General features: G+C 42.0%; 1 protein-coding gene across 2 annotated transcripts in view; it reads left to right on the top strand.

Annotated features, from left to right (window-relative positions):
* PDXDC1 (pyridoxal dependent decarboxylase domain containing 1) overlaps positions 1-14635 on the top strand; it is a 47161-nt gene that overhangs the window by 6962 nt on the left and 25564 nt on the right. Inside the window, exons 1-3 of one of the 2 annotated variants that reach the window (XM_082200076.1) lie at positions 810-1027; positions 12419-12492; positions 14123-14188. In XM_082200076.1, the coding sequence (XP_082056202.1) occupies positions 1007-1027; positions 12419-12492; positions 14123-14188 (161 nt within the window). In that variant the 5' untranslated portion in view covers positions 810-1006. Of the gene's footprint in view, positions 1-809; positions 1028-12418; positions 12493-14122; positions 14189-14635 lie in introns of those variants that run through there. The other variant, XM_082200077.1, reaches the window with a different exon arrangement.

The following is a 14635-nucleotide window of genomic DNA, read 5'->3' as shown; positions in this document are numbered from 1 at the left end:
CCCCCTGAAAAAACACTGGATAGACCCATTTAAATGAATGAACCTGTGAGGCATGTTCATTGATTTAACTACAATCCATAGGATAATAGCCATGATGGTTGTGCTCTGCCTCCACAGTTGGAAGCAGCAATGCTTCTGAATACCATTTGCAGGAAGCCAAAGGAGGGGAGAGGACTTTGGTGCTCTAAATCCTGCTTGCTGCTTTCACTCAGAAGCAAGTCCCACTGTGTAAGCTGCTACCAGGAAATGACTATAGCTGCTATAGCTCGTTACTGCACAAAACCCAACGTCCTCTCAGGCTGAATACAAACAGAGATGAGAGGACTTTGTCCTCCATGCAAAAGCTACAGCCTAATGAATCTACGCAGTTGTGTCGTCGAAGCGACGACGCCAAACGCTTCGCGGCCGAAGGCGGGACTCGAACTCTCAACCTAAGCTTTTCGTCGGCCGATCTCGCCGTGTCACCAGCCCAGTGCGCAGGCTCAGCCGGCACGGATTCCGTCATCGCCTTCTTGGAGAATGTTCCATTATAAACAGAAGGGGCGACAGCTCGAGGTCAAGAGATGGGGGCGGTAACTTTTAGAGGCGCGAACGCAGCTCTAATAGGCCAGCCGTCTCTCATCAGAGCAGTTTTAAGAGACCTTTAAGCTTTCCGTTCCCGTTCCCACTATCCGGTGTCCCCCTCCCAGGTTTCATTTTTGGTATGCTCCACGAGGCCGGAGCCTGTGGGGCTCTTGCGCCCTCTGTCAATCAGAGGCGGTACGGAAGCCTGTGGGGCTCCCGTCTCCTAGGTGAGCGCGCGTAACTTCCCTCCCCTCGTCCTGGTCGCCGTCACGTGCCCCGCCCTCTCTTCCCTCAGCCGCCGCCTGGCACTCCGTCAGCCCTGCCAACGTGGAGCCGGCTGAGGCCGAAGCGAAGGCGGAAGTGTTCTGAGGAGAGGAGGGAGGAGGAGGAGACGGGGGGCCTTTAACCAGCCGCCGCAGCTGCCGCTGAAGAACCTCCGGCCATGGAGAGCTCCTTGGAGAAGGTCGGCTCTGCCTCTGAAGTGTCTCAGGCGGGGAAGGCGGAGGGCGGGCAGGGAGGCAGGGACGGGGCGGAGGAGGAAGGGTCCGCGGTGCCAGGGGCGGGGGCTGAGGGGAAATCGTGACAGGGGGTGATCGCTGCTCCAGACGACGGTCCACAGTCAGCAGCCTTGCAAATGCGAGTAGAGAGGTTTATAGATGTGTGCGCGCGCATATATATGTGTACACACACACGCATATACATGCATATAATATATATATATATATATATATAGTCATTAGAATTCCTATAACATATATACATACACACATACACTCACATATATGTATATTATATTTGTATGTGGTACATACATATTTGTGTAATATTTATATAGTCACACACATATGCACACATAGATTGGTACATGCTCACACATATTATGAGTGTGTGTGCATACATATATTGTGTTATATATATGTTTGTGCAGAAGCATATATGTATACATATATTATACACATACATGTGTGTAATATATGTATACATATATACTTAACACATATTGTGTTTGTAATACTGTTTATGCACACACATATATGCATATATATAAAACATACATACACATATAAAAGCACATCTGTAAGCACATGTGTGTAGAGCATATTACACACATAGCATATTGTGTGTGCAGAATATATACGTGTGTATGTTATATGAGTTTGTTGACTATACACACACACACACATTATATACAAATATATTATTTTTAAAGCAACATTTTGATGAGCTTGGGCTGGATCCTGAGTTAGTCATGCCCATTAATTTCGGAAGGACTAAGTCTGGATACAACCTTGTAACAAATGCATATGTGTATATGTACTGTTTTTAAATAGGCATATAATAGCAACATTAATAATCATAATATTAACCATTGAAAATGATTATTTTTCTTAGGGTAGCAGTGGGACATAGCTCAAGTGGTAGAAGGCCACTTCCTTGAGACTCCAATCCTATACTCATGGAAGTGAGCTAGTCCCACTGAAGTAAATTGCACCTACTTCTGAGTAGATGTGTCTAGCATGGCACTGTGAAAGTGGTGCTACCATTAGCATTTAATATATTTCAGGCTTTGTTTTTGAGGTTTTTAAAACCAAAAGGAGAGGAGAAAGAGGAACCCTCATTCTTAGTGCTGAATATTGCTTGATAGGCATTTATTTTATTTATTCATCTATCTGGCAAGAATCATATCTTGTCTATGTATAATATATCCAACCTAGCTTGCAATCGCGCAGGGCTGGCCCTACCATTAGGCAGTGTGAGGCAAAAGCCTTGCACAACAGATGATGAAGGATGGGGAATGGACAGAGCTGCATGTGCCATGTGATCTGCCCTGCACCCTCCTAAATGAGGCTTCTGACCTCAGGTGCAGTGGAGGAAGCTGCTGTCTTGTTGCCACTGTCAAAGTGTGATTCAGTTGTTATTCTTGCCAGTTTTTGTACAATGGAAGAATGAGGTGGCACCTTGTCCTTTGCCTCAGGCAGCAAAATGTCGCAGGTAAGCCCTGCAATCCAGCTGGAAACACACAGACTTTTTTTTTAAAAGAAGCAGTCTCATTCACAGAAAAAAGCAGGAAAAAACCTTAAATTCTATTTATGTGTCAATATTTTACATATTGGCTTAAAGCAAGAGACTATTTATGCAGGCTGTCTACCACATATTCTCTCTCACAGGAACTGCCAGAGGCCTTGATGTAATAATAGTGATGTAAGCCATCAAATAGAATATACCAAGCTCCCTTATAACTGAGGCAAGTCATTGTTACATCTGGGAATGACCTCTAAGGTTTAAGACATCAATGCCAGTTAGAATAGTGGGCAAAATGAACTCAGTTGTCTGACTCAGCATCAGTTGCTTCATATACACATAAGCTGCCTGGCCACAGCTCATTGAGTTGATCTGTAAAGTCACAGGTTCAATGTCTTGCATCTCAAGTTAAATGGATGTCAGGTAGCAGGTGCTGAAAGCTGATGTCAGTCAGAGCAAAGCAGGTAATACTTGAGTTTGGCAGACCCAACATCAGGCTTCTTCATATGTGCAGAAGTGTAATGCTCAGTGGTACAGCATCTACTTTGCATTCAGAAGGTCTCAGGTTCAGTCACCAGCATCTTCAGAAAGGGCTGGGAAGCAATCCTAACTTGAACCTTGGAAAACTGCTCCCAGTCAGCACAGACGGTACTGAGCTAGATGAACCAATGGTCTGGTTCAGTATAAGGCAGCTTCCTATATTTGCATTACGATGGGGTTGTGCCATGGCACCATGGGAAGTTCCAAAACCTTGGCCTCTCCCAATATAATAAACATGGCTAGCAGGTGCTGGGAGTGGGAGAAAGCTCTTGCCTCAGTCCTTGGGAAGCCACAGCTAGTCAGAACAGAGTGGATGACAGAATGGTTAGGTGGGCCAATGTTCTGACATGGTATAAGACAGCGTCATACGTTTTGTGAGGAATGGCAGTAGCTCCATGGGTTGGCGTGTATGAGGTTGTGGATTAAATTCGTGGCATTTCCTGTAAAAAAGGTCTCCGGTAGGAGGGCTGGGGGAGACCCTTCTTTAAACTTTGTAGAGCTGCTCCCAGTCAGAATGGATTCCATATTAGGCAGCTTAACATTCATATCATCATTATTTCAAGGCCAAATATACTCCTTCCGGGAGAATGTGTCTCTATAAATCATAAACACACACCTGTAGCTTTTTGTTCTAGTCTTACCTTTATGACATGCTTGTTTTCTGTGTGCAGGGATCGTTAACTTGTGTTTGTTTAAGGGCACTTAATCATGTGAGCCCCTACCTGTTGTGTGAAGTAGTACAGTCATCAAACAGGTTTTCCTGCTCTTCTGTTCTTGAGAACTAGCAACAGGCTAACATAGATAACCTTTTTAAGAAGCTGTGGGGTGCTTGCGACAAACACTGGGGATATTGCGTGGGATTTGGTGCAGAAAGGCAGAAGAAGAAGATGCTTAGTTTTTTGCTTCCCCTTTAAATTGCCCTTTCCCTGCTTATATGTATGTAGTTATAAAATATGTATTTATAACTATAAAGTTTAAGTTGCCTCCTTTTTAAGTGGGGAGTTAGTTTCATACTTATTTCTCCCGTTCTTTATGGGTTGTTGTGTGTGTTTTTAAAATGTGGGTAGGTGAAAGGGGGAATACTGTTTTTAACTCTGAGGCACCCAAGTGTGTTCATTAGTAAGAGCCATGTAACAATCTATGCAAAATTTGAGAAATTAAAATTAATAGGATCTATCCATTGCAACCAAAGAAGTTTATAAGCTTGGATTCTTTGTGTAATCTACTGGTATTTTTGAGATGCACATTGTCACTTGCTGTTAGAGAAATATGTACTACCATTTTAGTTCAAGGCAGAGCTTACTCCCTATGAATCTTGGAACATAAGGGCAGAGTGGAATTTCAAAAGGACCAGCTCTCACAAATACTTTCTTTCTTCATGGGGATGTCTTTAAAACAGGGGAGGGGAAACTCTTCCATCCCAAGGACCATATACCCTCATCCAGGGCCACATGCTGGTGGTGGGCAGGGTCAGAGAACACTGTGGCTGGAACACTGGATTTGACTCCTACTTTTGTATGGTAGGCTACATTCCAGCCATTCAAAAGTCAAAGGTTTCTACACACAAGCACACATCCTCTAACTAGGCAAGCAAGAAACACAGGCAAAACACATTATTGCGAGGCAAAAGCATTCAAGAACAGGGCCACTGTTAGCTGTCCCCTGAGGAGAGGGGACATGACCTGGAGAGGACTGCAGACTCTGCAAAATCCCAAGGGCTGAACAGAGATAATTGGAGGGCCACATTTGGGAACAGATGAGGTTCCCTGACCCCTGCTTTAAAAAGTACCCCTGTTAGAACTCAGAAGTTTCTGTCGCCTTGTTCTGTGAGTCATTCTTTAGACATGTTTCTGGGGCAGCTTCTTTCTAACACAATAAACCTGTGGAAACAAGAGCAGCTGTTGGATTGTGGCAGAGACCAGTTCAACATGTCACCAGGGAACTGGAAGGAATAATTGTACTAGTACAACCAGGCATCCTTACTGTTTTTCTGCAATATTTCTCACTCATGTTTGTGTAGCTATATATAGAATAGATAATCTTACATACCATAGGGAAGCAGAGAAAATCCAGGTGTTGTACCTAGTGTGGTGTCCTAAGGCAGGATTTAAAAGATGCTGCTGATTTTTATTTTCAAGGCCACATGAGGGACCTTGGTGCTCATCACACATTTTGCTCTCTTTAACACATGCACAAACAGCCATAAAAAGCTTGCACCTGCTGCACTTGTGTTTCTGGGCCAGGTATTGCATTAATTTGTAATGATAACATCCTCAGGTGCACTTCATCCTTTGTCTGCCTGTCCGACCATTGAGATCTTTGGAGGAAGACTTCATAGTTCTCCATGAGCTGTGCACAGGGTTGAACTGCATGCTGCTTACAAATCTACACTCAAAGTGAACTACAGATTAATGAGAGATACTAACTTAAAAGTCTTAAAATTGGCCAGCATGAGTGAGGAAAAAACCTGGTTCTAAGCAACCACCGAATGCTCCTGTTTTACAAGTTAAAACCGTGAAGACTGAGAAATAAAGAATTATCACAAAGCCGAGCATGGTAGAATATATTTTTATTTATATAGAGAACTTGCTATTAATAATTTGTTCCAAGTTGGACACTCTTGCCTATCTATTGCAAATGAACTAGAGAACCATCTTCTTCCTGCCCTAAAGTAGTGAACATTCAGACAATTACATTTAGGGTCTCCTATGTTTTAACAGCTTTTGGAGTGACTCTGTTTGAAAGCCGTTTGGACCAAAGAGTAACAGAAATGTGACTATAGTTCTTGATTCTGAAGGATTAGAGATACTTCAGGAGTACTCAGCTTAAGGAATGAAAATTCATTTGCCAGTTGATATAGTGGGATATTTCCCCCATTAACATTAGGTCTGTTACCTGCTTAAATAATTCTGGGTGCATCTAATGGGTTGATCTAAAAATACGTGTAAAAGCCATCATGCTGAGGATAAAAGCATGCTTCTATGTTTATTTTGGGGGGATATGGAGCAGCTCTAATTAACAGGAAGTGTCCTGTCATTATGGAATCAAGATTTCAAACAAACTTGTTTATCCACATTTGCAGAGGCCAAGGTTCTTTGGTGGGGTGGGTAGCAAGTCAGCATTCCCTCTACTGCCACAGCTGATGCCTTTCTTAGCTGGTGCAATTCTAAGCATATCCTATTTCAGTGCTGAATTCTTGAATGGCTAGTGGGGGGTGGGACATTCCTGGTGGGTGAATTGCAGGGCCCGCAGCCATGGAGAGCTGAGTTAGGTAGGGTAATGCCATAAGTCTGTTGCCCAGAAGCCCCGAAAACCGTAGAGCTGGATCCCCTGAAATTGATGGAGGAGGTGGGGCATCACCTTTTGCAGGCATAGCCATGGAACCCACTGAGCAGTAGGTCTCTAGGAAGCCGTCACTGTGCCATCCAGTCTACTAACTCAGCAACAGCATCCCCATAGTTGTGTTGCTTGCCCACTTTTTTTATAACTTTAGGATATTTGTAGCCTGCGTTTCAATATATGCAAAATTCCACAGCAGTTGAGTTGACAATAAAACATGGGTTGGCTGAGATGTGAGTGATTTCTTTCCTCCCATCCACCAATAATGTATGTGTGAACACAGACATAACAATTTTACTCCATAGGGAGTGACATTCTGCAGGCATTGTTGTCTGAAACTTACCTATCTTGACACTGTGTATGTTTGAGAAATTGTTTTTTTAAAAAACTGAATTGAATTTGCCGCTCTGTCCTGACTACCCAAATCAGTACAGTATGGCTGATGGAGGGGGGGGGGACCTTTGAGGTATCTCCCCTTTGATAATAATAATAAAGTTCAAATCTCCATTGGTCCAAATGAATTAATCCATTTTAGGACATTTTCTCCTATAAGGAAACTGGTGTGTTCAAAGCTGCTTACTGTTTTCACAGCACTTGCTGTCGCATGAAAAAAAATATGCTTTGATGTCATAGGTTGACACTCTTTCTGGGGTTTTTCTTTCTGTTATTCCCACAACATCATGATAGTTTTTGCTGAAGAAAACTGATGGATGAATCTTTAAAAAAAGTACTCTGTGTAACAAGGAAGTAGAAGCAAGTATAATGAAATAGCTGTACACTTGTAAATACATTTTAAACAAATAAGGAATTGTTTCAGTATGTATATGTGTGTATATAAGAAGGGGAATTATACTAATTTATCTTAAAAATATCAGGATGTTGTAATAACATAAAGAGCCTCAAACCATGGCATTAAAGCATTTAATAATAAATAAAAATCTTAGAGGAATTTGTATAAAATTAATGTATGACAGTCGACAGTTTCTTGTCCTGCACAAACACGCAACACACGCACACAGAAACAGCCACTACTTGCAACTGTACTTTGTAAAATATGCCTGTGCGGAATTACCTATAGGCATATTGCATTCTAATTCCTACATTGAAGAGCTTCCTGTATAGAACTTTGTGATAAGTGAAGCAGACTTGAGTTGAAAACAAAACTTGTCTGGCTAGATTGCAAACCTGCTAATTAGTATCTTGCTGGCATTCTTAGCATAGGAGAAAGGGTGTTAAAAGAACAGAATGGAGATCCACTATGGATTTGATGGGTGAAATGAAAGAAGAGGTAATGCATTGAGTGTAGTGGTTAAGAGCGGTAGACTTGTAATCTGGTGAACCAGGTTCGCTTCCCCGCTCCTCCACATGCAGCTGCTGGGTGACCTTGGGCCAGTCACACTTCTCTGAAGTCTCTCAGCCCCACTCACCTCACAGAGTGTTTGTTGTGGGGGAGGAAGGGAAAGGAGAATGTTAGCCTCTTTGAGACTCCTTCAGGTAGTGATAAAGCGGGATATCAAATCCAAACTCTTCTTCTTCTACTACTTCCACATATTTGTTCTTAAGGAAAGCATTTGGCTGTATAAAGGCTTTTATGGGATAGTGAATGGAAGAGGAAGCTTCAGGAGAAATAATGAGGAAAGGGGACTGTGAGAGCAGGTTGATCGTTGGACTCTTAGCTTTATATGCTATTTATTTGTATTTTTATCCCATTCTTCCTCCAAAGCAGTTGATCTTTGGACTTAACTTACATGCTATTTATTTGTATTTTTATCTCATCCTTCCTCCAAAGAGCTCAGGACTGCATGCATGGCTCTCTCACATTAACTTTGTGAGGTAGGTTTGGCTGAGAGATAGTGTCTGGTCCACAGTCACTCAGTGAGCTTCATGGCTGAGTTGCCCTGATTCTCGTCTGACTCTCAGGGCACTTGCAAATCTTCAAATTGCAGTCTCTCACTAAGAGCCATTATACAGCAATCAACCCAGGTTTACCACCAAGCATGCACAAGTGTTTTCAGACACCTGTTGTGTTGCAGTCTTACTTCACATTTTGCAGTGAGAACATTTTTAATGTGTAAGGTGTACATCTACAATATGTACTATGCTGAAAGGTCCTACGAATCGCTCCAGGTAAATGATTATCATGGTTGTCTGGCTGCTGTTACTGCTGCTTCTTGTTGTTAGGTAGATCACTGGCTAATGGTCTAAGTTTGGTGGTTGATGTTTCCTTAATGTGAGCTCATGAATGATTAGGAAGTACTGTAGCTGGGAGATTTCCATTGAGAGTTAATCAGAGCTTTGAAAAAATGGCACCTACATTTATAGAAAGGGCTGATATAAGTTAGGGGTATGTGCACTTGTATGTGGGTAGGTCACATCCACAATATGCATTTAAAGTACATTGCTTCCCCCAAAGAATCTGGAGAGCTGTAGGTTGTTACGGGTGCTGGGAATTGTAGTACTCTGTGGGGCAAACGGCAGCCCTCAGGATTCTTTGGAGTAAGTCATGTGCTTTAAAATGTATGGAGTTAAAGTGATTAGAGAGCAAGTGAGAGATGGAGGAAAGACTGGAAGTGTCTTCAGGTGCTGAGTGCCTCCCTATGGCGATCTTTCATGAGGCAGCACAGGGGTGGGGAAACTTCTCTGGCCCATGGCCCAGATCTCAATCTCCCTGACTACTAGCGGGCCAAATTTGGCAGGTGGGTATGGTTGTCTACCTGTCAGTCACCTGATGTCATAGTGACATAATGACAAAGTGATGCCCCACTTTGAAACCCTGATTGTCTGGACTTCTAAACACAATGCAGGGCTTTCAAACAGCCCATTGTAAACATTCCTGTGCTCTTGTGGGAACTCTGGAGATATGTACAAAGGGCATTCAGATAGCTTCAGACTTCATCATGAAGGCTGTTTGAAAGGCTCCACTGCACTTTGAAGTCCTGAAAACGGGGGTTTCAAATCACAGCGCTGGGAGGGACATTCCGTTTCTATTGAAAGGAAACTGCTTCACCCTACTTGAGCAAGGCACATTCCTACTGCTCTTCAGCTGGTGGGTGGGTGGGGGAACACCTTGCTCCAGCAAAGGAATAATTGGGAGATCACTTTAAGCTCCCACTTGTTTCTTTGAAACCACACCTACTCATTTACACGTGATGTCATACATGTCAGGTACAGGGCAGATAGGTGTGGCTTCCTGAAAATGGCCTGAAGTAACAGACCTACTCCCTAGCAGGTGTGCATGCCACTTGTTTCTTTGTATGTTCCACCTGTATATTTGCATATCTCCAGTTCTGTCTCCTTTCAGTGAAAGCACTGCTCCCCTGAAACTTCTCACTGCTCTCAATCCCATTGTATTTTTCATTCTTTGAGGCCAACATGGCAACAGTTTGTTTCAGAGTGTGCACATGCATGCTTGTATAAATCCATTTTCCATAAAGGCTATTGTTTGTAATATTCTTAATGTAAAACTTATTTTATTTTATTTTTTTGTAATCAAACCATGCTATTGTTTTCATCATTGAGATAACTTCAGGATTCTGGGGCAGGTTGTATTTTAAGGCATTGCACATAGCCTTTGAATATTTTATCATGTTGGAAAACTGGTAGAAGTTGATGTAAAGTTTTGCCAGTGGTACTACCAAAAGGTTTTCAAAGATGACAGTGTAAAAAGGTTTGGTCAATGGTGCAGTCTTCCACATTTTTACTCTTGACGTCAATCTCATTGTGTTTATTGAGGCTTACTTCTAGATACTGCAACCTTAGCATGTGTGTATAAATACCTGGAAATATACATTTTATAGCATTCTTGCTTCTGGTTGGCTGTAGTATAAAAAGATTGCTGGACTAGATGGACTGTGGTCTGAAGATTGTTCTTATGCTCTTCATTTGTGCAGTTGTCTAAAACCCAGTCCCATGATCTGCTCCAGATGCTGAACATTTGATAAAGCAACTCCTTCCTTCATTTCAGTGGAAGGCATTGAACTGCATGTTGCATAGGCTTGTTCAGTGGAAATGGGAGCACCAGAAAGTTAGGAACTCCAAATAAATAGACTCTCTGGTTTTTACCTTGAAACTGAACCCACAAGGAATCATTCTCACATCAGTGATTGATCATCTGGTGAGAGGGAGCACTTGCAAGCAGGGAGAAATTAATATGGATCCTTTGGGAGTTCTGCCTTCCACTTGGAGTACCTTGATAATAGATGCCTACAGACCATTGGGAATAAACTTCCTAGAGCTTCTGCAACCAAGCAATGCATTACAGCATCTGTAAAATGCTATCTTTCTGCTGTCATTTAAAAAACTAGATTAAAACCCTAGAACTAATGAAGAAATTTGCCACTGTGCCAATCATATGAGGAAAGAGGAGGCACACCATTTGTTCAAGCTTATGTTTGGCTTCCTGGCTGCCTTATCTGATTTGTATATTACAATTGTTGACTCTGCTCTCCCTTTTCATACATGTGCAAAGGTTGCTACAGGTTCACCTTCAAGTGTCTCAGGTACCACACGCCACCTGCTAATCTGAAGTATACACAATAATTAGGCGGATGTGTTACCATGGCTTCATTTTAACTTCTATGTGCAATCATATTCACTTTGGACCTGTTTCCCTTACAGTGCATTGTCGTATTGTAGAACATTTTTCTCATTTTGGATATTTTCATTTCCGGAGCTCTAGGCCACATAACAAATGCAAAAGCATGCTTACGACACTTGGAACCAATTTTTACCTTATGAATTGGCCCTGTATGAATAGGCATTCTCACAAATGGCTTGCTCACATGAGTGGTGGAAACACTGAAGAGGGGCTTAAGGAACTTGCAGCAGTAGCAGCTTATATAACTGAGTTGTAGTCCAGCAACATCCAGAGGACCACAGATTCCCCATCCATGTTTTATAAACGAGGGTTTCCAATCCCCAGCATACCTTGCTCATGGAAACCATTGTTGCATCTTTTGTGAGTGAGCTTCTTTGGTACTGCACTGCTCCTGCAAATAAACCATTTATGTGAGCAGATACTCATTCCTCAGAACATCCACAGCTTAATAGAGGTCATGTTCAAATATATAAAAGGATGTCCCATAGAGGAGGGAGAAAGGTTGTTTTCTGCTGCTCCAGAGAAGCGGACATGGAGCAATGGATCCAAACTACAAGAACGAAGATTCCACCTAAACATTAGGAAGAACTTCCTGACAGTAAGAGCTGTTCGACAGTGGAATTTGCTGCCAAGGAGTGTGGTGGAGTCTCCTTCTTTGGAGGTCTTTAAGCAGAGGCTTGACAACCATATGTCAGGAGTGCTCTGATGGTGTTTCCTGCTTGGCAGGGGGTTGGACTCGATGGCCCTTGTGGTCTCTTCCAACTCTATGATTCTATGATTCTATGGCTCAGGGGTAGAGCACATGGCTTGTTTGCCAAAAGTCCTAGATTCAATCAGTGGCATTTCAGTGCAGGGCTGGGAAAATAGACTTGCCTGAAACCCACTCCTAGTCAACAGAAGATGATTCTGAGCTTGATGGACCAATGTTCTGACTCTTTATAAGGCAACTTCCTGTAGCGAGGAGAACTTTGTTTTTCATTTCTGGACAGAAGAAACTTCCTTGAATGAAAAAAGGGATGTTGGATTTGTAGGCCTGAGCTTTTCGGACTGTTGGAGGACAGGCATCTCAAAGAGCCTCTGCCTGAGTGGCCACCAAGACATGTAATTCTTGGAAGTAGAAGTGGGCTTGTATGACTTTGGCTTTGTTCAGATGTAATAGAACTCCATGGTTCCCTGTGGTGAGGTCCTGCTTATCATAAGCCTTGGGCCCAGGTCCTCCTCCTTCGCACGCAAGGGGAGAAAATTAACCCTTTTACCATCTTTCTCAGAACATTTATGCAATTAATGCTATTTGCTTGATTTATTCCATATTGGTGTGTTAAAAAGCTAACATAAATATTATTATTTTAATAACAGATGGTTGACCCTACCTTAGCAGAAATGGGAAAGAATCTTAATGAGGCGATGAAGATGTTGGAAGACAATCAAAGGTACCTACTAATAGCAGCCTTGAAGAACATTCAGGAGTGTTAAAAAGACATCATTGCTGATACATTTTCTGCTCAGTCCAGCAGAGCCTATTGTTGTAGTTGCAATAACAAAATCCCCTTTTGATTTTGTAATGAACAATTAGATTTGTCATTGAAGGACAGCAGTTGTGCTCCCCTGACCATATCCCGTGATTTGGGGCAGCAGCAAGATAGACATTGCATTCCTAACTCTTCACACAACCTGGAAGCAGCTTCATAGGATGAGGTGATTTTCATTGGGACCACAGCATGGGTACAAAGGGTTAAAATAAAAAAGTCTACATCCCCGTGCATCATAGTTCTGATCCACCCTCTCCACACCTGCTACATACTGTTTATAAAAGAGGCAGGCAGACGACAAGTTTTTATCATCTCATGTAGTTTGGCCCTGCATGAGAACCACTGAGAACTCACACAGCCTCACTTGCTCATCTCTGGTCCAGGTGTTCAGTCTTCGTGGTGCACTAGAGTATGAAAGAACTCTGGCAGCTGGCCAAGACAAAAATCCCATTGCATTTATGGTGGGTTAGGTTGCTTTGCAAATATGCCTAGTCTAGAATTTCCCTTTAAACTTACATTTAACTGTTCTGAAGACAACAGGTGTTTCATATCCTTTTGCAGGTTCCCGACCCCAACCCCAACCCTAGGTTTTATAGTTAGGAGAAAATGATTCTTGTATTGCATAGGATGTGAGAAATAATTAAACTGGCTTCTGTTGTAGCAGCTAGATTGGAAGCACTCAAGAAAATACAAGTGAACTATCTGTAGGTCATAAACCTTAAGCTTTAATTTTTTTAAAAAAAATAATGACATCACAAATTGTCAATAGGTAGTGTTCCTTCTGCCTTACTTCAGGGCAGATTTGAGGGTAAACCATACACAGCACGGGTCTGCCCTTGTGGCTCGTTGGAAGTTGAAACTGCTTCACATGTACTACTACGTTGTCTTTATGAGGATATACGTTTGACTTTTATTACACCTGTTTTGCAAAGTCCAGGAAAGAATTGGAACACCATAGTTTAAAGCTACTGCTAGAAGACAAGAATCCCAAGACTACATTAAATGTAGCCAAATTCTGTGCGTCTGCAATTAATGGCAGGAAGCAAGTGGTATCCCATAATGACCAAACCCCTAAATGTTAATTACAGGGGGGCACGCTAATAATTAATTTTAATTTTTATATTTAAATCCTTGTTATATTCAAATTGTCCTCTGTATTTCTGATATATATTTTTTCTTGTGATCTGTGATATTGTGTGTGTTGATGCTGGTCTGTGACCGTATTAATAAATTCATTCAATAGGTAGTGTTGTATTTCCTGTTTTGAAGTTCATTTTATATGGCAAATTGTCTGCTGACAAATATTTTAAACAATATTTTATCATTTTTAATACCTGTTTTAGTCATTTCTTTCAGTCGGCGTTTAACCTTTAACATCCCATTAGAACAGATCAGGTTCAGCAATTTAGAAACTACTGAACTACTAAAAAAAAAGAATGGCTTTTCCTTTGAAATCAAGTTGTAGTGGAAATTTTGTGTGGCTTAACCAAGGGCAGGATTTAAACATCTCACTGTGGTATGTTCAAACTAGGAAAGTGGAGGAAGAAAACGAAAAAAAGTATACAAGGAAAGATATTCCTGGACCACTTCAAGGCAGGTGAGTAACATGATTGTGAATCATGATTTTATAGTGTATCCTTTATCTTCCCATGCTATGCATACAGAAGGTCTCAGGTTCCGTTCCTGGCATTTTCAGATCTCAGGCACTAGGGCTGGGGGAGAAACCTTGCTTGGAAGGTCAGGGTAGACAATATTTCACCAAATGGACCATTGGTATGTATAAGGCAGCCACATTTATCTAGCCTACAAGCTGCCAAGAATACACTTAACCGGGGTGTTCTCATTCAGTAGATTGTATTGGCAGAGTGGCATAAGCAAGGAGACTAGTCCCCTGTCAGCAGCAGCAAAACAGACAGTCTCTTATTTGGTACTTTTGGCACACTGTTCAAATAAGTCATTTCATTTACTCACACAACTAACCTGCCAATGCATTGCACAAATAAAACGACTTCAGTGGATTGTGTTCCTTGTGGTTGTTTTAACA

Source organism: Podarcis vaucheri, assembly GCF_965113315.1.
Source record: "Podarcis vaucheri genome assembly, chromosome: 14".
Lineage (NCBI taxonomy): Eukaryota > Metazoa > Chordata > Lepidosauria > Squamata > Lacertidae > Podarcis > Podarcis vaucheri.
This window is presented reverse-complemented; position numbering and strand designations above follow the sequence as displayed.